Here is a 21,101-nt window from a genome sequence, read left to right on the forward strand (position 1 = left end):
ATACACAGTTTGAGTACATCTTTTATATAACGCTCTTAAAAGCCTTTTGCCCAAGAAGCTAAGCTGAAATACTTATCTGAATGAAAAGCAGTTCTGTTGAATTAAGAAGTCCTTCTGTGGAAAAGTTGAGAAGAAGAGTTATGTAATATGAAGTTGTTATTTTTATCTTTTTTAATAACTTAAAGTTATAAAATGGTATATCTGTAGCAAATCTTCTTAGAGGGGATAACTATTCATAAAGTAATACTATAAATTTTATAGCACTCTGCTGGATTAAATCTACAAAACTGTTCCTCTGAAAAATGATAAAGAAATTAATTACAAGAAAACAGTTTTTTCTAAGTTGTTTATGAGACAACTCATAAAGCTGGGATACTGACAGCACAGCCCTAATTCTCTTAAATTCTATTCAGTGAAAAAAAAATGCACTACAGAAAACCTGTCACTTCCTGCATTCATAAAACCTGTCAGATTTTATGAGGATGGATAAAATTGTTTAAAAACTTGCCAAAGATTAAGATGAATGTTTCAAAGAAAAGGTTAAATAGCTCATAAATTTAAAATATTTTCTGCAGCTTTTATTACAAAACAACCCATAAATGGTTCCAACTCTTTCTCCAGTAAATAGTCCTGGTGGAAGGTGGGGAGTGTTTGCCTGTACTGAGCCTCCTGAGTGTGGCTGGGAACATTAACACCTGTGTTCATCCCTAATTGGATATAAGCTTGAAGGTACATTTTCCAAGTGCTGTATTCGAGCTGAACATCAGTGCTCATCTTTCTCCTTTCATGAATGTGTATTTTACTCTTTTGTGCTGAGTAAATTAATGCATTTGAAATCTGAAGCATGTTTAATAGTCCCTTCATTTTCATTCCAGACAGTGGATATTATTTTTGCCCCTGGTGAAGCTGCTATTTATTGACATTGCAGCTGTGCTAATAAGATGTAGTCAAGAGTCCAGGCTTCGATGAAACCAGTGTCTTGTGCAGAAGGAGTCACTGTCTGAGGTCTTGACTTCTGCACTGTGTGAGGACAGCTGAGTCCCCATGTAGAGAACAGGGAATGTGCTGGGGACCAAGTGACTGCAGCAGGCTTCCTGCGTGCTTTGCAATACAGGAGCAAAGTTTAAGCCAGGCAGCGAATGATCAAAATGGAACAACAGAACCATACAGATAAAGGTCACCTAAATCAGTTACGCTATGACTAACTTAAAATAGTTAGGGATACCTTTAAACAACTCATCAAGTTTTAAAATAAGACAAATTAAACTTATTTTTTATCCTTCAGTTTTTCGACGTTTAGGATTTAAAGGTGCTCTCTATAGTCATTAACATCAGTGCCTTTTTAGAGGGGAAAAAAACCCATCTGAGATTCTTCTACAATTCTCTAACTGTAAGACCTGGGGCTTTTGAAAAACTGAAATATCATGTTCATGATAAAACAGTAGAAATCTGCAATGCTCTAATGAGATATGTACATTCTTAGTGAATTGAGTGAAACTTTGTAAATGTCAGTACTTCCAAGAAAATTCATTGTGAAACCGGGGAGAGGAGAATTACCCTGAGAAGTTTGTGACATCTTGTTTGATTTGGGTTTCCAGTCACTGCTGGCTACTTGTGGTCAGAGTATTGCAAGCAGAAAGGTTAACAGAAGGGTATTAAAATTCTGTGTGCAGTACAGTGTCACACAACTCCATAATACTCCAGCCACAAGCAACCAAGAAACAGGAGCAACACATGGATCTGCATGATGCTCTGGCCAGCTTCATTAGTCATGTCTGCAGAGAGGATTTATTGCTTCAGATGCAATGCCGTACTGTCTCAGCATCTGAGCTCTGAGCTGGTATTTCTGCTTGAGCAGTGTCAGCCCATTCAAAATTTGCTTCTGGCTCTTTGCGCCAGGCTCCATTGTGCAGTATGTGCGTGGTCTGCAACATAGTCCTGCCCTTCGCACTGTAAGAGGTCCTGTCCTCAAGGTCACCACCTTTCAGGTAAGAGTAGTATCAACCCAGTGTCAGTAAAACACCAAATCCAAGATTTCTCCCCAGAGCTCAGTGAGGCTTAGCATGATGCAGAGATGTGCTTACACACAGCAGATTTCAGGATCTGTGATTTTTAATGTTGTTTCAATTACCTGAAGTGGAGGATGAAGAATATATCATCTAAGTAGAAGGTGCCAATGACAAACAAACATAAGGAAAAGGAGAACACTGAATTCTTCTACTAGAGGTATTACAGGGCGTTTACTAAACTCCACTCAGAATCACAGGTGTGGGGGTGTGTTCTTAGGCTCCGAATTTTATTTTTAAGAAAGTTCTTATTCATTTGAACGGTTAATGTTGTCTCTCTTTCCTTTGTCCTTGCAGTGATGGCTGGGCAGACAGGTACGACGTGACAGACGGGTATCAACGTGAAGCTGTCGGTGGAATAACGATCAAGCTCCAGTCTCCTGACGTGAAATGGTTTGATGATTACTACCTACAACTTCGGCCAGAAACCAATCACCGAAATCCATGGTTTCAGGAATTTTGGCAGCACAGGTTCCAATGTCGGTTGGAAGGGTTTCCTCAAGAGAACCCTAAATACAACAAGACTTGCACAAGTAAGTGAATTTATTACTTCTGCTGTATAAAGCAGTGTGACTGAAGGTCTGTTGTAAACAGCTTATGTTGGACTGAGGCAGCCTGGTCTGGTGGAATAGTGAGTGGGGTTGGAAGGAAAGAGGCTGGAATTGCAATCCTTGCTCTTTCCAAAATGATGACAACCACAATTTTAAAAGTATTCAGATCTCTAAAGAAACAAATAGATAGTGCCTCAGTACCTGACTCCTCTCTATATTTGAAAAACTTGATGCTACTCTGCCTCCATAGGCATCTAAACACTTTCAAAAATGTTGTAATACGAAATTCAACGCTTCTGTTCTGGAATAGGGCTAATCATATTGCTTCAGCTCACAGGAGCAATGACAGAGTTAATATACTAAAAGTTGTCTGAAGTCCACACGGTAATAATGATTATTTTATTGTACTTCAGACAGAAGACTAGCTGGTTTGAAAGATTTCATTAGGTTTTCTTTCAGCCATGAACCATTTCAGGAAATGCCATTTTGAGCTGATATTTTTCATTAAATTGTACTGATTTTAGCAAAAACTGCCACAACATTTTGTCATTTTTGCAAAACAGTGCTGAAGACTTTTTTTCCCAGAAATATGTGGTGTGTTTTTCTGGTTTTTTTTAATTACTTCTGTTAATTACTGTTTGGTTTATGAGATGCCAAGCAGTACTAAGACAATGGGCACCCTGCCGGTGCTAGGGTATAAGGTGGTGCCTGGTGCCATGCTGGGCATTAGCCCAACCACAGCTCTAAGCTCTAAGAGACGTTCCCTCGTAAAAATGCTAATATATTCCACATACCTGTGAGACCAAGAAATGGCTTTAAGGATCAAAGTCTTGGATTTACACAACACAAAACCCCATCTAAGTCCCACTTAATGTTCATAAGTCTTTCTTTTGATTTGGACAACATCACAGGGGGAGTTTGTGGCTGAGATGGAAATAGAATCTAGGAACCCCAAAATCTCAGTGTGCATTTTCAACATTCCACTGACTTTTCTCCACTATTTTTCTTCTGCTACCTGTCCAACACAGCCTGACACAGGTTTTATTTGTGGTATTGACAGGTACTGCATATTAAGCAGTAAACTTCATTGATTTTCCCACGACAATGTAGATCTCTTTCCTGAGATGTCAGTACAGTGGGCATGGCTGGATACAGGTTAATAAAGACCTGGTTTCTATCACTGTGCTGTGTTAATAATGACATTTCAACTTGACTTCTCTGGGTTTCTTTTTTTACTTACTTTTTACCAGTGTTGGGAGAATCTAATTTCTGTTTTATATGAAAGATTGGGAACTGTGAAATGTAGGTACCTACAGAATCTTTTATAGTTCCTAAAATACAATTCACCACCACAAAAAAATTATCTCAGGGGTGCAGGGAGATGTTGTTTTAGACATGAAGTAACCCAGTCATGGATATGACACAACTTAATCACAAAGCTTGAATAGCTCGGTTTGAACAGCACTCATTGCTGAAAGGTTTCCCACAAAGAGATCCTGAATGAGCCACAGTTCAAATAGGTTCCTAAAACCTAGGAATGTCAAATACACAAAGAAATGTGCAAGAATTGCAATCTGCTGATTTGCAAATCATGAACAGAGAAAAGGACTAATTTCCCAAATAGATTGTTCTAATTACTTTTTCTTCAGCTTTATTGTCATATTCAGTGCTGGGCTATGATGGCTATAGTGAAAGAATGAAAAACAGATTATAATAGCTTTAATTCTTTCTTGTTGCTGTAGGGTGGAAAATGTTAATTCAGTTGTGGAGTTCCCCAGATTAACAACACTATGTGCAGAGATCAATTAAAACTGCCCATTTAATCAGGGTTTTCACACAGGAAGTTATTAGTCATCATGTTACTCAGTTTTATGGTTTTGATTTTGATCTAGACTATCTGTCAAAATTCACGTAAAGGAAATTCAATGGTTGGCCAGAAAGATGACTTGTAGATTTGCTTAATGACAATTTTTTGTGTCATAAGTGCTAAGACACCTATGCTGTTTTTCTCATAATAGCCCCAAAACTAGGCAAAGGTGTATGATAAAGTGAAGAAATATTAAAGTTAGACAACTTTGTGGATTTACCAGCAGGAAAGACACAAATGTGTTCTCTGAGAATTGCAGGAGTAAGAGATTTTGATGTTGGGAGTTTAACCTCAAAATTAACATGAATTTTTGAGACTGTCATGGTAGTTTTTGTTTCTACCTCATTTCCTGTCTTCCATATGACACTGAAAATCCTGTCTTTGTATGGATTCCTACATTCATATTTGGTTTCTTAATTTCAAGCACTCAAAGTTTTGAGTCTTAAATTGCCTCAGTTCAGACTTCACAATTGTAAAGATGACACTTGCTCTTGATGGTCACAAGCATTTCATAGACTGCCCTGACAGTTTCTGCACAATGATTAATATATTAGTGCTGCTTCAGATTTATCCAGATAAGAAAACAGGCCTGTGCCCTTTAGTTTATCAAACTGAATACATTCTCTTCTCCAGCAGCTGCATAAAAGAAAAAAAAAAAAATGCTAAAGGTGTTTCTTAGGATTCCAATTTAAGAGATTGAGTTTATCGAGAAATGCTGGAGAGAAATAAAAATTTATCTTTGCATCAAAAGGCAAGCCATTCTTTACTTCTTGGGATAATGATAAAGAGATAAATATAAAGCTGATTGCTGTTGGTAGATGAGGTCATTATTAAACGAAGTTGTCTACGTAGAAAGAAATAACCATTACTTTAATGAGGAAAAAATGAATTATTCTCCACAACCTGGTTGTACTAGCATGACAAAAAAAAACAATGGTTAACAGTATAAACAACTTATTTAAACAACAAGAAAATAAGCACAAGGAGATATGGCTGAAATCTGAATAGATAATTGACTTCACCTATGCCCCCAGGTATGAATTTAGTTGTTTAAACCTTTGTATTTACTTTGCTGATCCCTGCCTAGTAAAATGGTAGGCTACATTTACCTCCATGACAGAAAATACACGAAGTCATAAGTCAATGAAGCCAGCTCCAGTGACTTGTGAGGGTTTTTCATTTTTTAATATAAGCTATCCATAGACAGTGCCAAACAAGTATTAGTATGAAATGAAGACAGGATTTAGTAAGATACACATAATAAAACTGTGAAATCAGCCAAATAAAGAGATTCCAAAAAACTATCTAAAATTATTTTTTCTCCATTCATTTCTATCAAGCACTAAAAAGTTTCCATCCCTTCACATACACTTAGTTCACACAGAGATGAAAATTTTAGCATCAAGCCCACTTTTCATTTGCAGATTTGAACATACTTAATCCAAATGGGTGTCACTGCTGTTGCTAAGTACATTGATTTTCTGCCCAGCTGGAGCACTACAGAAAGTGAGAAGTTTGCAGACTTATCTGACTTGATTTTCAGTGTAATCAGTTCCATGCCACAGGAGAGCTGCTACAAGCCAACTCCTAACACCAAGTCAGAGCAAAGAATTTAAAATGCATCTTTATAAGGAGACATGTAATGGCCTCCAAACACTAGGGATTTTATGAGAATTGGATTTGGCTTCCCCTCTGGCACCAGTCAGATATTTTTTTATTATCTGAGGCCATAATTCAGTAAAGTTCGTAAATAGGTGTGCAAGTTGATCCAGATGAGTAACTCCACTTAACAACCATCTTCAGATCATAAAAGGCTAATCCAATCCTTTGGTATTGATTGCCTGTGGACATTTGAAGACCAGGTATGTATGTGCTTGCTTTCTTACAGACAAGTGTCCCCACCAGAACTCAAATTCCTAGTGCTTTTTCCTTCTAGTGAGGGTGTTTTACAAATGCATCTCAACACAGAGCAGAAACAAAACCCAACGCAAGCAAAGTATATTGTGAAACTCTGGCTCAACTGACATTAGTGGAAAAAGTCAAGTCTTCAAAGTCACCAGGAGCAGAAGCATATTTATTACATTTACCAATCTGTTAAATGAATCCTTTTGCCTCCGCTGCTAGGTGATCTTATTTTTTCCATGCTGTCTAAAAGCCAGATGCATGGATGGATCAGCATTTTTTAGGGTGTTGGTTAAACACAGAGCAAAACCAGAATATACATCCCAAGTATCTGTGATGCAAGTGTAAGGCAAAAAAGAGCAAATTAATAGAGGCCGATGCTGATGAAGCAGCACAACATCTTAGTTTGACTGGCAGAGGTTACAGACTACAGAAAAAAAATGGTAGTTTCATGTAAAGGAACAATAGAAACAAGAATCTGAAGGAAAGTGATGGGGCACTTGTGCAGATATTCACAGCAGGGTCCTGACATTAAATACTGTGGTTCAAAGCAGCAAGGTAGAAAACACAAAGGGAAATGATGGAGGCTGGGTAATCACGGACAAAGATCAACCACAAACAGGACATAGAGGGCAGTGAAGGTGAGGAAAGCAACTTATGTCTGACGTGCTTAGGAGCAAGGAGCCGGTGACAGGGTTTATAGGGAAGAAGAACATACTCAAAGTCATGAACAGGGAAAAGGAGATTTGCAGCAGTGTTCTGAATGGGTCTTAGCAGGATGCTGAAGTCCAAATATTCCACTCATGATTTAACCATGTGGCTTCTCTGAGATAAAAACGCTTTTTCCAAGGGTGCAAAAGTTGCCATAGAAGAAGGATGACCAATATATCTCCAAGCACTTAAGAACAGGATTGAGAGTTTATTTGCAGAAAAGGAGATTAGGGAGATTTGGGATAAATATGAGAAAAGTTTTGCAGCTCAAGGTACAGAAGGGCACGTAAAATGTAAATGCAAAAATTATCTACCTGTTTGCTGAATCTCATCCAGCTCCAGCTACTTTTAAGGAGGTCAAAAGGACCCACAGGAAGTCCCAGTTTCAGCTGAACAGAAATTTGGTTTAACAAATGGCCCTTTTGGGTTTCCAGGTAGAACTAAGGATAAAACATGACTGTATAGTCTTTGCACTGCAACATGCTAATACTCTGTTGGTTAAATTTAAGCTCAAATGCCGAAGTTGGTTTAATCAGAACCCAGCCAATGAAAAAATAAGTGCTGTCAGAACAGAAGGGTATTTTCCATATTTTAAGGAATGTGTCACATTTAAACCTCATATTCCCCAAACTTAGCATTCCTACACTTTTGTTTTTGGATTGCAAATGAAAACAAAACAAAACAAAACAAGTTAAAATTCATTTCTATTTTTTAAACAGTGAATTAAAGGGCATTTTAATTCTCCTGAATACATCCTGTCTGTCACTGAGTTTGATACTGGATATATTATGTGTCATGCTTGGGCACTGCCAAGCTGAAGGATGGTCCAGCCCTCATTTTTATGGTTCACATTCAGAACTGGAGCTTAAACACAGTTTATCACTACTTTTACAGTGATTCTGGGTCAGGTCCAGAAATTTCCAAAGATGGATCAGCTGTAAGGCATAGATCCAGATCTGAATTTTCTAAAAGCCTGATATAATCTGAGCCAGGAGCCTACACAGACATGTCACTATTTTTTTGGCTCACTTAGAGAAAGAAGCAGTGTGGCACTAAGAACTGCTGTATGCTCTGTTATACGTATTTGAAAGACTTTATAATACACATTGATCCTGATTTTAACACACCTGTAACTCAAACCCTTGAATAATTTCAGTCTTCTCAGTGCTGTTATGGAATTCATCAAAATCTGACTACAAAGCTACATCTATTTTTCCTTCCCTTTATGCTCCAAGCCTTCCTCCTTCCATACTTGATGATATACTGTGCTACTGTGGTTTTATTCTTTATATTATAATTCCTTTTCTCACTGCCTTTCTGAACCTTGAACTTTGAAACTGCCTTCCTATCTGGGAGAAATTAATACCATTGTACAGGTAGACCATGTCTCTCCAGCCTTAAGAATAAAAGTAAATAATAATTAAATGTATTGAGATTGTATAGATTTATTATTAGATGTATGAATTGGAGTAGCTCCTGTCAGTCTTTTCTCTCAGCAGTTCAACTTCCTATATAGATTCAAATACTTCATATAAGCATGTTTGTAAGTACAGAAAGTTTTATGCCAGCATTTAATGTGCTTTTGCATCTGTAGCAGTTGTGTTTCATTGTAATTTATGACCAAAGAAATTGAATTCTGCAGAAGGTGAAAGGATAGTAATGTTGTTAAGAAAATGGTGTGAAGAAATAGATATGTATTTACTCACCTTCTCCTAGGACATACTGTCACTGTTACTGTTTTTGCTGATATTACTGAACTTGACAACAGAAGCCAGAATTCCACCTGTTTGTAGGCACCCAAGGATGCGGGTCAACCTCTAGTCAGACTTCTGAGAGCTCTGAACATGCCTTGTTCATCTAGGCTTAAATAGACGTAAACCACCAAAGTCAATTAAGTACTTGGAAAAAAACCTTTGAAAGTCCTCTCTGCATTTTAGGACACTGAATTTGGTTCCTCAGTCATTCTCAAATTTAGCGTTTTAGTGATAATCATCACATAAAGTGTAACAGTGCTAGTATGGCTTTCAGTGGCAGAGTGAAAGTTAGAATTGGTCAAAACATGTGGCAAGTGGATTGCACTGGAAGATATTTGCTTGTCAAATTTGAAAAATGTTCCATAGCAGCATGTTGATTCAATGACACACACTTTGAAAGGAAAGCATTGAAAAGAGTAATTTTTTTTCTCATTTTAATAACACTGAAGTGTTTTGTTTCAAGTTTATAAGTTGCTTTTACATTGTTTCAGTGTTGTGCTATGTTTTTTGCCTCAGCATCAAAATGACATTTTCCAGTGTTGCCAAACCTCTTTTTTTTTGCCACAGAATTTCCTTTTCAGAAAAGAGAAAACCCGATCTTAGGGTTTGTATTCATTTTGAATGGAAAAGGACATTTCAACTATATGAAATTTCCCACAGAGCAGAAAATATCTCTGTTCTTCAGTCCAAGAGCCTGTAAGAAATTAAATTAGGAAAATAAAGAAATAAACTATTATGTTTGATTTTTAGCAGAAGAATACACCTGGACCCTTACAAATAACAGAGAACTCAAGTTACTTTTTCTTTCACATTGCTTTAACAGAAAGCTCTGATGACAGATTTTTGGAAAAGGTTCCAAAAGAAGTCTTTTTCTGTATCTTTAAAGAATGATAACTTGACTAGGTATGAACACAATGCTTTACCTTGGTTCATATGTACAACCTTTCCTCTATTTTATAAGACTCCACTCATTTCTTCACTGAAGAGACATGCATGTGTCTGGGGTGACTGACCTGGTGGCATGCCATCCAGCACACGCAGATCCCGGGAAGGTTACTGATGTGTTCCCAGGAGCACAACTGTGAGAGCATGGATCTGTGACAGACCTAAGAAGTCACACACCATATTCTGCAGCAGCCAGGCACTACTATGTCTTTGTTGCAAAGAAAGATGAGCCTGTTGTCCTAATTTTTTTTGAGATATTCGCTAAAGCAAAGGAAAAAAAAGGGAAAAAAGCCCACATTTGCTGGTGGGCTTGAACTTCAAGTAATGCTAGCAGAAAGTGAATGTGGGATATATTTGCTAGCAAAACTAGAACCCATTTCTGTCAGCCTCTTGTCTCCCAAAACAAAAATTATCACAAAGAATTGATGAAGTTTTTAATGACATATGTGTGGAAACTATATAGAAACTAATTTGTAAATTAGTCATAGGGAAACCTTATGAGATAGTTGGAGACTGTAGGTTATATTTCTGGCTTCTTCTGTGACATCCCCTAGTGTTTTGTCATAAACAACCTTTTGATCACTGAGATATTTTAAAATAAAAAAAAAAAAATGAAACACTACCAATTTCCCTTTATTTCAATGTTAAACTCATTGCATAGCAAACAAACGGCTCTGCACTTTGAAAAAACAATCTGCCATATTCTGTCTCATATTTCGTCCTCTTGTTTCTCCTCAAAAAACGAAATAAGAGGGGGGATGCCTGAAATGTAAAGTATTTTCACTCTTCCTTTTACCCTTTGTCCATTCTTTAAAATTCAAAGTATTCTTAGCTTTGGAAAAGTTAGAAAGCAGAAAAAGCATATTGAACCATGGTAATTTTGCACTCTATAACGTCCCTGCTTGATGAGGCTTTGTAACGTCACCAGCTGGCAAACAGAAAAAAAATTGTATTTCATCTTCCTTGAGGGTAAAAAGTAGGAGGGGGAAAAAGAGGAACGACAGGTTTTACATCAAAAATCCATAAACCGATATATTTTATTGAAGAATGTTTTCTGTTTCTTTGCATGCTAAGTACTGGAAACAACAGTGAGATTTCAGAACTTCCTGCAAGATTTGGTTTGGGTTTTCTGTATTGGGGGGGGTGGGGCCCATGGGGGGTTACTGAGTTATCCCTACCAGCAGCTCCCCGGCCGCCCGCCCGGCGCCGTGCCCGCCAGGTGGAGCCACAGCCCGGCGCAGCGCGGGCAGCCCGGGCCCGGAGGGAACCGGCCAGCGGCGGCAGCCGGGGGCTGGGGGAGAAATGCGGGAGCACGGGAACTGCTCAGCACAGCCCGTGCCGAGAACCGCCTCACGTTGCCCACCGGGACTACGAGCGCCCTTAAGTGCTTTCTTGGGTCCGTGCCCATAAGTACACTAATTGTTTTTAAATAGATCCAAGAAATGAGCAGTTGCCAGTTGGAATCCTTTCTTGGTGAAAGAACTTGTTTCTTTTCCATCATCTATGTACCTGTGTTTTGGAGAAGTGACAGCAGAAGAGAACACATTTGGACGAGGAGTTTAGCGCTGGGCAGTCTCTGCACGGTTAATCATGGGTTCAAGGCTGGTTTCAAAGCCTTCCCTGCCCAGTTCCCCATATAAACTCCCAGGTTCATGCTAACAGGCTGTCTCAGCTCATACTGCATAGCTGTGGGGTGCACATATCCGAGCTTGCCTTCACGTGGCCCCAAGCTTTGCTTCCTGAGGTGTTGCTGAGCAGCGCTCTGTGATCGCCCTGCACAGCCCACCTTTATCCTCTGCTGTGGTACTGCTGGAGTGTCCTAAACGGGGTCACGCCCAGCAGTGTGGGCAGAAAAGGTGCAGGTTCCTGTGCTCTGAGTTTATACCATTCTCATGCTGTTCTTCACCTTTGGTATACTCACAATACAGATAAATCCAGACATGGAGAGTATATATTTAAGCAGGAAAAAGCATGGGTATTAATCACCTACTCCAGTGGCAGCAAATTCCTAAGCTGTTATTTAATGCATTTAACCATAGTGCAAAGGCTCACCTGAATCCTCTACATATAGATTCCTAAATGATCTATAGAATAAATACTTACATACTTATATTTCCCATGAAATCCAGGATAATTTTACTTTCATTTCAGAGATAGCACAATAACACCTAAAAACTCCAGCCAGTAACAAGCCCATTGCACTAAGCAGAAGAAAAAAAGGAAGATAATGAGAAGTAGTCCTCTTGCTGAGGAGTATTTAGACTAAAGAAAGATGGCAGATAAAAAGTAGTAGAAAGGAAATATTATTAGATCGGAAACTGAAGGATGGATGTGTTACTTCATTTGCCACAGAAGGGACAGGATTTGTCTATGTAATATTTTGTAGACAGAAATGGCTATGTGACTTCAAATCTGGAACTGCCTCATGATCTCACACCTTGGAAAACAATAGGATAAGCCCTTATTTACTTACCAAAATTACTTGGACAAGAAAGATAAGGGAATAAACAGAAGAGAATTGAGGGATCTGCGCACATGCTCTAACCACTGAGATTCCTTCATTTCTCAGAGAATTCCACAATGTTTGATCATTTACGATTGCAAGTACTGTCCCACTTTCCTCATTAGGAATTATTTGATTCACCCTGCATTATTCCATTGCCTTGTACATCTTAATTGCAGGAGGCAGAATTTTTATTTCTGCAGTAATTATAATGATAGAGTGTTAATACTTATTGGTTCTGAGGTACTGCAGCACAGATTACATTCTATAAACATTTGGACATAATCACCAAATTCAGCACAGATTTATAAATAGGTTGATACTATTCCAAACAATGTTTGTGGGAAAATGAGCTACGTCCTGAAAAAATTGTTCAGTCCTACCACAGAAAAGGTACTAAGCCTATCAAAATTGCAATAAGAATCGACTGGAGACCTACGAAATGCAGCTTTGTACTTGGCCCACGCACATTGTCACCTCTGTACCTCCAACTCCTGCTCTCTGCAGCATCCTGGGAGTGATGCTGAGTCTGACTGCAAACTCTGTGGGCCAGGAAGGATTCACAGCTCGAGGAAGGCTTATTCTAAACTGGCTGTAGCCTCGTCCTAAGGTTTGAACACTCATTTGCACATGTGGTGCATTTCTTAGGACACTTTATCTGTGCTCTCCTGGGGCACTTTATGTTTCAGTGTCTTTCAAAAGAAATTTGATACGTTGCTCCGAAACTGTGACAGCCAGTCCAAACCAAAGCACAGTGAGCAGGAACGATTTGGAGATTGGCTTTGAAAGCCTACACCTAAACTGAACTAAAACATTCGTGTGAACATGTCCTGCTTATCCCCACATGCAAAAATTAAATGGCATCCTGTTGCCTTTTCCCAGTCCACAGGAAAGCAAGACATTTCTATTTCATTCTTCTCAAATCTTTCTCATATGGGACTGTACAAGATGGAGAAAAACAGATCTTTTGTAGATATGGGTTTTTTTACTATAATAGAAAAGAGTTCTACTGTGGATATTATAAACAAGCATATGGGTTATGGTTTGTGGATATTTATTCTCTGCCCAGCAATTCTGTAGGAAGTCCTCAACTTCTATTAGATTTTTTCATTATTCTTCATTAAGAATTTAATCTGTAAAGCCAATTCCACTGAACATTACTGGTGTCATGTCCTAGTTTCAGCTGGGATAGAGTTAACTGTCTTCCTAGTAGCTGGTACAGTGCTATGTTTTGAGTTCAGTATAAGAAGAATGTTGATAACACACTGATGGTTTCAGTTGTTGCTAAGTAATGTTTAGACCAAGTCAAGGATTTTTCAGCTTCTCATGCCCAGCCAGTGAGAAAGCTGGAGGGGCACAAGAAGTTGGCACAGGACAGAGCCAGGGCAGCTGACCCAAACTGGCCAACGGGGTATTCCATACCATGGGACGTCCCATCCAGTATAGGAACTGGGAAGTGGGGGCGGGGAATCGCCGCTCGGGGACTAGCTGGGTGCCGGTCGGAGGGTGGTGAGCAATTGCACTGCGCATCATTTGTACATTCCAATCCTTTCATTATTGCTGTTGTCATTTTATTACTGTTATCATTATCATTATTAGTTTCTTCTTTTCTGTTCTATTAAACTGTTCTTATCTCAACCCGTGGGTTTTGCTTCTTTTTCCCAATTTTCTCCCCCATCCCACTGGGTGAGGGGGGAGTAAGTAAGCGGCTGCGTGGTGCTTAGTTGCTGGCTGGGGTTAAACCACGACATGTCATCATCATTAAATTCATCCATGCCACCTCTCCATCTCATGAAGACCCTGTGTCAGGAAAGGTTCTTGACTGAAGACAGCACTCATGGATGAATTTAGGAACATGTGTTCAAGTTCCAGCAAGGACAATAGGCACTAGCACTTAAGTGAACAATGTGTTTAAGGTTACCCAGATCACACTTGTTGCAGGAATAAATTTAAAATATTTTTACTTTTTTTTTCTGAGAGACTACCTTTTAGCTTGTGTATTTAGCCTTCCCTTAAAACCACTCATAGGATCACTGAGGTAAATAGGGTTACTTATATGCTTCAAGTTTGACGAGCCCAAGTACTTTGTGAAATGGGCTGAAGATGACTTTCAGACTTAACTATTTTTTTAACACTGGCATTTTTAAGACCATATTATAGTACATGAAAGAGCAAAAATTTTCTTTTGTCTCAGATTTTGAGAAGTTCCCCTTAACTACAGAGTCTTGAGGTACTGTGAACTGTCAGACTTGGCAGGTTGTATTTGCCCCTATATAGCAAAGTGAGGCAGTTAACATCTCAGGGAAATGTTTTCTCCAGCTGCAGGAAGTATATTAAAATTCTCACAACAGCTAATTCCCTCATAACTCCGTCAACAATTGCCAGCAGCTTCTATGAAGAGCTAAGCAGCCTCATTACAAATCATCAGGTGAACTGAATGAGGTTCAATGTTTAAGGAAAGTCAGAATAATAATTCTATAAAACAGAAGCACAAAGCCCAGCGGAGAGTGTTCCTGTAAGAATTAAGTTATTACATTTTTAAGCAATCATATGCAATAAAACAGCTGAAAAATTGTTTCATAATAAATACTATTGCTAAGGCAAAACTGATTTATTCTAATGGCTACTACTATTAACTTCATGGTTTGCAAGCTGTTAATTTTGAGGATGATTAATTGGTTAAACCAAGTTTTGTGTATTGCAATGTAATACACTTGTTCAATTTTCCACTTAATTTCAATTAATATGGGTTTTACATGTAGTCCACTGTTGCAGTTTTATGCCTATTATTTTCAATTAGGAAAAAGCAATACCTTGGTAGAACAGAACAAATGAGCAACACTGTGTGTTGTTTCCCAGGTTTTTTTCCGTTACAGATATTTCAAGCTCATATCACTTAACTATCCAAAATGTTAATCACTGCTCATGAGGTTGAATGGAACTGGGAGTGCCAGCTCCCACATGAAACAGAAGGGAAAAAGGGATCTCTCAGTCCCTTCATTCACTTAACTGACCTCTGCACAATGATTTTCAGTTCAAATTATGTATCTTTACTACCCTTCCTAATGTTTTCAGTACTCCAAAATGGTTTAGTGATTAGAACTGTGTGGTGATGTTCTTGTTCACTGCTGAAAAGGTGAGTTTGTAGATGCACATATTTTATGATGGGATCAATCACCAGCTGGAGATTCTTACTCACCTCCACAAAAGGTGCCTAGACATCAGACTGGGTGCTTTTCTCCTGGATGGATATTGTTAAACTAGATGAGTGTCACCCTCAGAGTCATATATTAGTCTTCATTTCTTCCAGGAAAAAAACTGTCTGCACACCAGTCTTTTTGTGGCATAAATTACTTCTCACATTGTGCTGCCCCTGCAGCTCAGATGGGCAGGCGTAAGCTCCCTCCCTGCTGCTTGCCAATGCCTCACAGGGTGGACAGAGAGCGTTATCTGCATTCCCTTTGCTCCTGGCTGCCCACACACGGGACTCCCTAGCTCCTAGGGATTGCTGCTTGACTGATAAAAGGAGAGCAAATGTTCTAGTAGAGCTCTTTGTCCTCCCTCCAGAGCCAAATCTTTCCAGGTGTTTGACAAATTCCCGGCACCACTGATGCAGTTGCTTTATCTCCGACTCTTCTCATTTTCCCAGTATTAAAGATCTGGTGGCTGGAGTGTAGCTGGCAGCTTTGCTGATGACATATGAGGCAGAAAACCTCCAGCTTACTCTTCCTTAGCTGGACTGGTGCTGCCAACAGAGCGAATCTGTGTCATTAATAACACTGGGTTATAAAAAAAAGGCCTTCAGGGAGCTGCTGAATGAATTTTTATTGTGCATTTCACAGAAGCTTAAATAGAAAATAGAAATCCAGACATTATGTTTTAAAAGCCAAACAAAGTAAGCTTAACCAATTCTGGCTAAAGAGTCATTGCCTAACCCACATCATCAAACCTTTCACATTTTAATGCATTCATTTGCATTGCATCATTATCTTCACAAATAGAGAGGAGCAAGAGACATAGAGATAGGAGAGTTATTAGTACAGGAACTTTTGGTACAGTAAAGCAGTTGTGCCTAGGTCAGTCTGTTTGCACAGGATTGGTACCCATGTCTCCGAAACAAAAGTGTTGTCTGCAAGGTCACTACAGAATAGACCCCATGTTAGCATTTACACCTCAACAAAAGATGTCAGAGGATTTGGAGAGATTTCTGCAGGCAGGGAGAAGTTCTTAGATTTCCCAAAACATTATATTATAATGTTCATCATGCATGCTTTAAAAAAAACACATGGAAGAGACATAGTCAAAAAATAACATATGTGAGGCGTGGAGCTGCACAGAGAAAGGCCTCAGCTGGATAGTGAGTATTTACGAGGAACCTCTTCTTTCATTCCTTTCTTTTTTTTTTTTTTAACATGGTCAATGTGTGTACCAATAAGAGCACCTGCTATGAGCTGTTTAAGACACTTAAAAAGACTTTTTCCACGATTAATACCCAACCCACCAATAGATGTCCGAAGAGCTGATGGTATTTCAGCCCCATGCACTAACCACCCCTTTGCGATGCTCCCCGGCAGGCCAGATGACTCTGAGAACACAGCACGTGCAGGACTCCAAGATGGGCTTTGTAATCAACGCAATATACTCGATGGCGTACGGCCTCCACAACATGCAGATGTCGCTGTGCCCAGGCTACGTGGGCCTCTGTGACGCCATGAAGCCCATAGATGGTCGGAAGCTCCTGGAATCCCTCATGAAGACTAACTTTACTGGGGTCTCTGGGGACATGATCTTGTTTGATGAGAACGGTGACTCACCAGGAAGGTAATGTTGACATTTGTCAAACTGTTTAATACCAGATGTGTTAACTGTACGCAGTAGATGCACGCAGACTTGACATCAGAGCTAAGATCTCATACTTTTATTTTCACATTTCCTGACTTCCTGTGCTTATTTTTCCAAAATAACTCTTCTTTTTCTAATGTGCATTCTTTGTGATGTTTAAGGTTAAAGACATGAACTTTCAGGCATACAATCTTCCTGCAAGAATTTGAGTTTTCATCTGTACTATTTAAAGGTATTACTTCTCACTACAAACTGTCAGACCTTCAACTTTATGTTCATAGACCATGGCAGCCACCACAGCATTGCTCTCTCTCTCTCTGGGTATTTAAATATATGTGTTTGATTGAGAGATAAGCAATCATAGCAGACATAGTTCTTTTATTAAGAAAGGTAAAATAACATCATAAATATTGTATTGATTTGTCTAGGATTTTTTTTCCACCAGAATTATTAAAAATCTGCCTCCATATCTTCCAAATAAAACCTTTCCACTTTCATAACAGAATAAGCTGTTGTCACACTGTGCTGCTATAAGCCAATTTGAATTTAAACAAAGCTTTTTTTTCTGATAACTTACATACATGTATATACAGACATCTATGAAATATAAGACAAGTTTTTCTTTTGCTATGGCATAAATGCAGTATCCATATAAATGCACACTAAACAGAGTAATGAGGTTTTTTTTCTGGGTTTCTTCCTGCTGAACTCTCAGAAGATGAACAGCAAGAGTGGTAGCATTCAAAGTATTTTTTTTCCCTATATTTCAGTGTGTAGATTCCTGCCTCATTCACTGCTTTTCCTCCAGTTTGATTGAGGCAGCCCTTTCTGTCTGCGTTATTGGGAAGTTTTTAAACATCTTTGTGATGGTACCATATAAACAGATGACTAGAGGGAAAATTATTCATCCTGTACACTCATTTAAATTTTGTCTTCTCCCACTAATGTGAACCAAAAGGAAAGCATTAATTTCTGAGTAGAGATGGGTAGGAAAATGTAAATCCATCAGTCAGAATAGTTTGACATTTCCAAAAATTTCTGCAATTTCAGAACTGATTTTTTTTTTTTTTCATTTTATTTGAAAACCTGTAAAGTCAGCATTCTCCGCAAAAGAGAGCAGGATAGCCACCTACAAAGCCGTCTGTTTGTGTCTCTGAAGACACAAATTTTCACTCTTCAGACTCAGACTCTAAGGAAGTGTGGTGTGAGCTTGTAGGAGAACTCAGAAACAAACTGGCAGAAACCCAGGAAAATTTCAGATGGAAATTTATTTTCAGCACTGTTTTGGTGAGCAAGGCTGTCTTCCGCTAAACATTTCTATTTTTACAAATAGCTGAATTCTGAAGAAAAGTGCTCAGTCTGGATTTTTCTGACCAAATTCTTTTTAAAAGACTTGTCCCAGACTTGTTTCAAAGGATTCCCTTTTGGTTTTAATGGTGCTCAGATGCAGTGGACTGCATCCCACATTATTCCTATCTGTTTCACTCATTTTTTGCAGGAAGACTGCCATGAATGAACGATATGTGGCCTGCCACAAATAAATGATATATGGCATGACAACACCAATGACAATATCTAAATGTTGCAAAGAGACCTTTAGCTTTACCTTTTCCTCATGCTGGCATCCTTAACAACACTGATTTAATTCCATTTGTGGCAAGGAATTTAACTGAATGTCTTGGGTCTTTTTAAATTCAATTCTAAGGAAGACGATGAAGGCATTATATCATATGCAGTCATTTGCTCAGTCACAGGAGGACATTAGTGTTTCACTGAAGAGCATGGGGATACCACGTTGATTGTGCACCTCAGGGTAATGCAACTTTACGAAAGTCCAGCCTCACCGGGTTTGTGTGTGATACAGTAGTCTACTCAAACTAACAGACTGTGTGTGGTGATAAAATGGTCCCAGAGTTTGTTTACTTTTGAAACATAGTTCTTTGTTCCCTCTTCTCCTACAATAATCACATTATTAAATCCAGCATATGTGCTTAAATTAGACAACATTGAGTCAAAATTTACTTTTTCATCGTTAAGAAGGCTTTATAGGAAGCTCCATCTCTAACGCCCAGGTTTTGAGTAGTTTATAGTCTTTTGAGCACTGTCAAACAGTATTTGAACAGCTGGGAGATGGTACAGCCATACTGGAACAACTCATCTCCCCTGTTCACTTGTGTTGATAGCTGCATCTTCACTTTGTAAAACAGAAATTTAAATCCTCACAGCTGTACTGTGGTGGTGATGTTAAGCAGGAAATCAGAACATAAAAAGCCTTTCTGACCTAGATAGCTCAGGATTTTGATGTATAGCAGAAGGGTTTTGATATTATACAACAGCTGATTAATCCCACAAGATGCTTTGAATCCTGGCCCTACTCCAAAGTCCTTTATGTGTATGTCGAGCTTTAAGCAGATAGACAGTCTAGTGGAGGGCTTGTTTTAGGTGAGACAGAAGACATGAAAAAAACAAATTAGTATGGAAGGAACAGCCATGATTTCTCAGGAAGACAACAACTATCTGTAAATACTATCAAAACTCCAAAGAAGAAATTGAGAAGGCAAGAAAAGGCAAGAAAAACAAGATGCTGATGTTTTGGCTGTGCTACCAATAGAATATGGATTCTCAGCAACTTCACGGCAGTTCTGCTTTGAAACAAGTGTTTTGCACTGTGATTAGGGCACTGCTGGAAATGTGCTATTGCACCATCTGGTCTCCCCTATCCTAAAGTGACAAACTGTCCCTGTGGTATCTCAAGGAAGCTCCAGGGAACCAGTGACTCATGAACCACCCCTATAGCAATGGACTTACTGAGTCTGGCCATTACTATCAGTCCACCAATGCTGTTCTCCACAGAGAAGAGAGTCACAACATATTGAGACAATAGTTTATTTTGTTTGTCAGGTTTCTTTCCAATATTCCGCTTGGGATTTATGCATGGAACTACTATTGGAGGGGTAATTGGTTTAGGTCCTGTGGCCTGTTAAGCATTGGCAGTAATTTTGTTCATCTGCCCATGAAACGCTGAATTCACAGCTTTAACAAAGCAGTACTCAGAGGAGTGTTACAATGTCCTGACAATCCTGAATAGACTCCACAGTGGCTTCTGGCCTAACTTTTTGGTTAGTGTGTTTAATCCTTGAACAGACTGTTACTATGCCTGGGAACCTTAGAAAAAAACCTTGGTTTATTACTATGCATAAAAGTCTGTTTATTTGGGTTTGTGTGTGTGTTATAGGGATTCAATTAATTTGTGTCAGTCTGGCATTCACCTCTCCAACTTCAATGAGGTCATTCTCAAAGCTGTGGACATTTGCGTCTTTATACAGGATGGAAAATGAAATATTGCAAAATCCAGGAATATAATAATTTTTTCTTCCGAGCTGTGTCATTGCTCATTTCTTCTTCTTTTGGAAAAACTCAAGAATCATATGATATGGGTAATATCATATTGACCATTTAGTCAGGTTCCACTTTTATTTTCTTTCAGAGGTTCCTTGCAGTCCTGATCCTGACCTGTGTGTGATTTTGGCACTGAATCCCTGCCATAGTTTCCCCACAGTGACAGTTAAACTTTGTTTCCTGATGCAAAGCATCCTGAGATCCATAGATGGAAACTATTATAGGTTAACTGTAAATTTTTTTATGTCAGCGTGGGAAAAATATTGATGTTAGATATAGTATGGCTACTGCTTGTCAATCTTAGAAGTGTTTCCTCAAAACTTTAGAGAGATACTTGGCTATCTTAGTTAAGAGATTGTTTGATTTAATGAGCTGTCCATACACTTTGCCTTGGGGACTAATTTTGTGCCTGCTGCCAGGAAAAATTTGTCTCCTCGTTTATGAGCGAGGCAGGTTTTCTAAACCTATGATTCTGTTAATCTTCTCAGTCTATATCGTTTGCTTATTTTCCATCCGTGAATTTCATGTTGCTTAGTCAGATTACTGCAAAATCCACTTAGG

The 21,101-nt window shown here is 38.8% G+C and overlaps 1 protein-coding gene across 5 annotated transcripts in view; it reads left to right on the forward strand.

The window, feature by feature from the left end:
* The window catches only part of GRM5 (glutamate metabotropic receptor 5), a 279,374-nt gene that overhangs the window by 209,689 nt on the left and 48,584 nt on the right, over nt 1-21,101 (forward strand). For all 5 annotated transcript variants that reach the window (XM_030042795.1, XM_030042799.1, XM_030042794.1 and 2 more), the window contains 2 exons: nt 2,364-2,599; nt 16,874-17,120. In XM_030042795.1, the coding sequence (XP_029898655.1) occupies nt 2,364-2,599; nt 16,874-17,120 (483 nt within the window). The remainder of the gene's footprint in view (nt 1-2,363; nt 2,600-16,873; nt 17,121-21,101) is intronic.

The sequence above is a fragment of the Aquila chrysaetos genome, chromosome 19 (assembly GCF_900496995.4).
Source record: "Aquila chrysaetos chrysaetos chromosome 19, bAquChr1.4, whole genome shotgun sequence".
Classification (NCBI taxonomy): Eukaryota; Metazoa; Chordata; class Aves; order Accipitriformes; family Accipitridae; genus Aquila; species Aquila chrysaetos.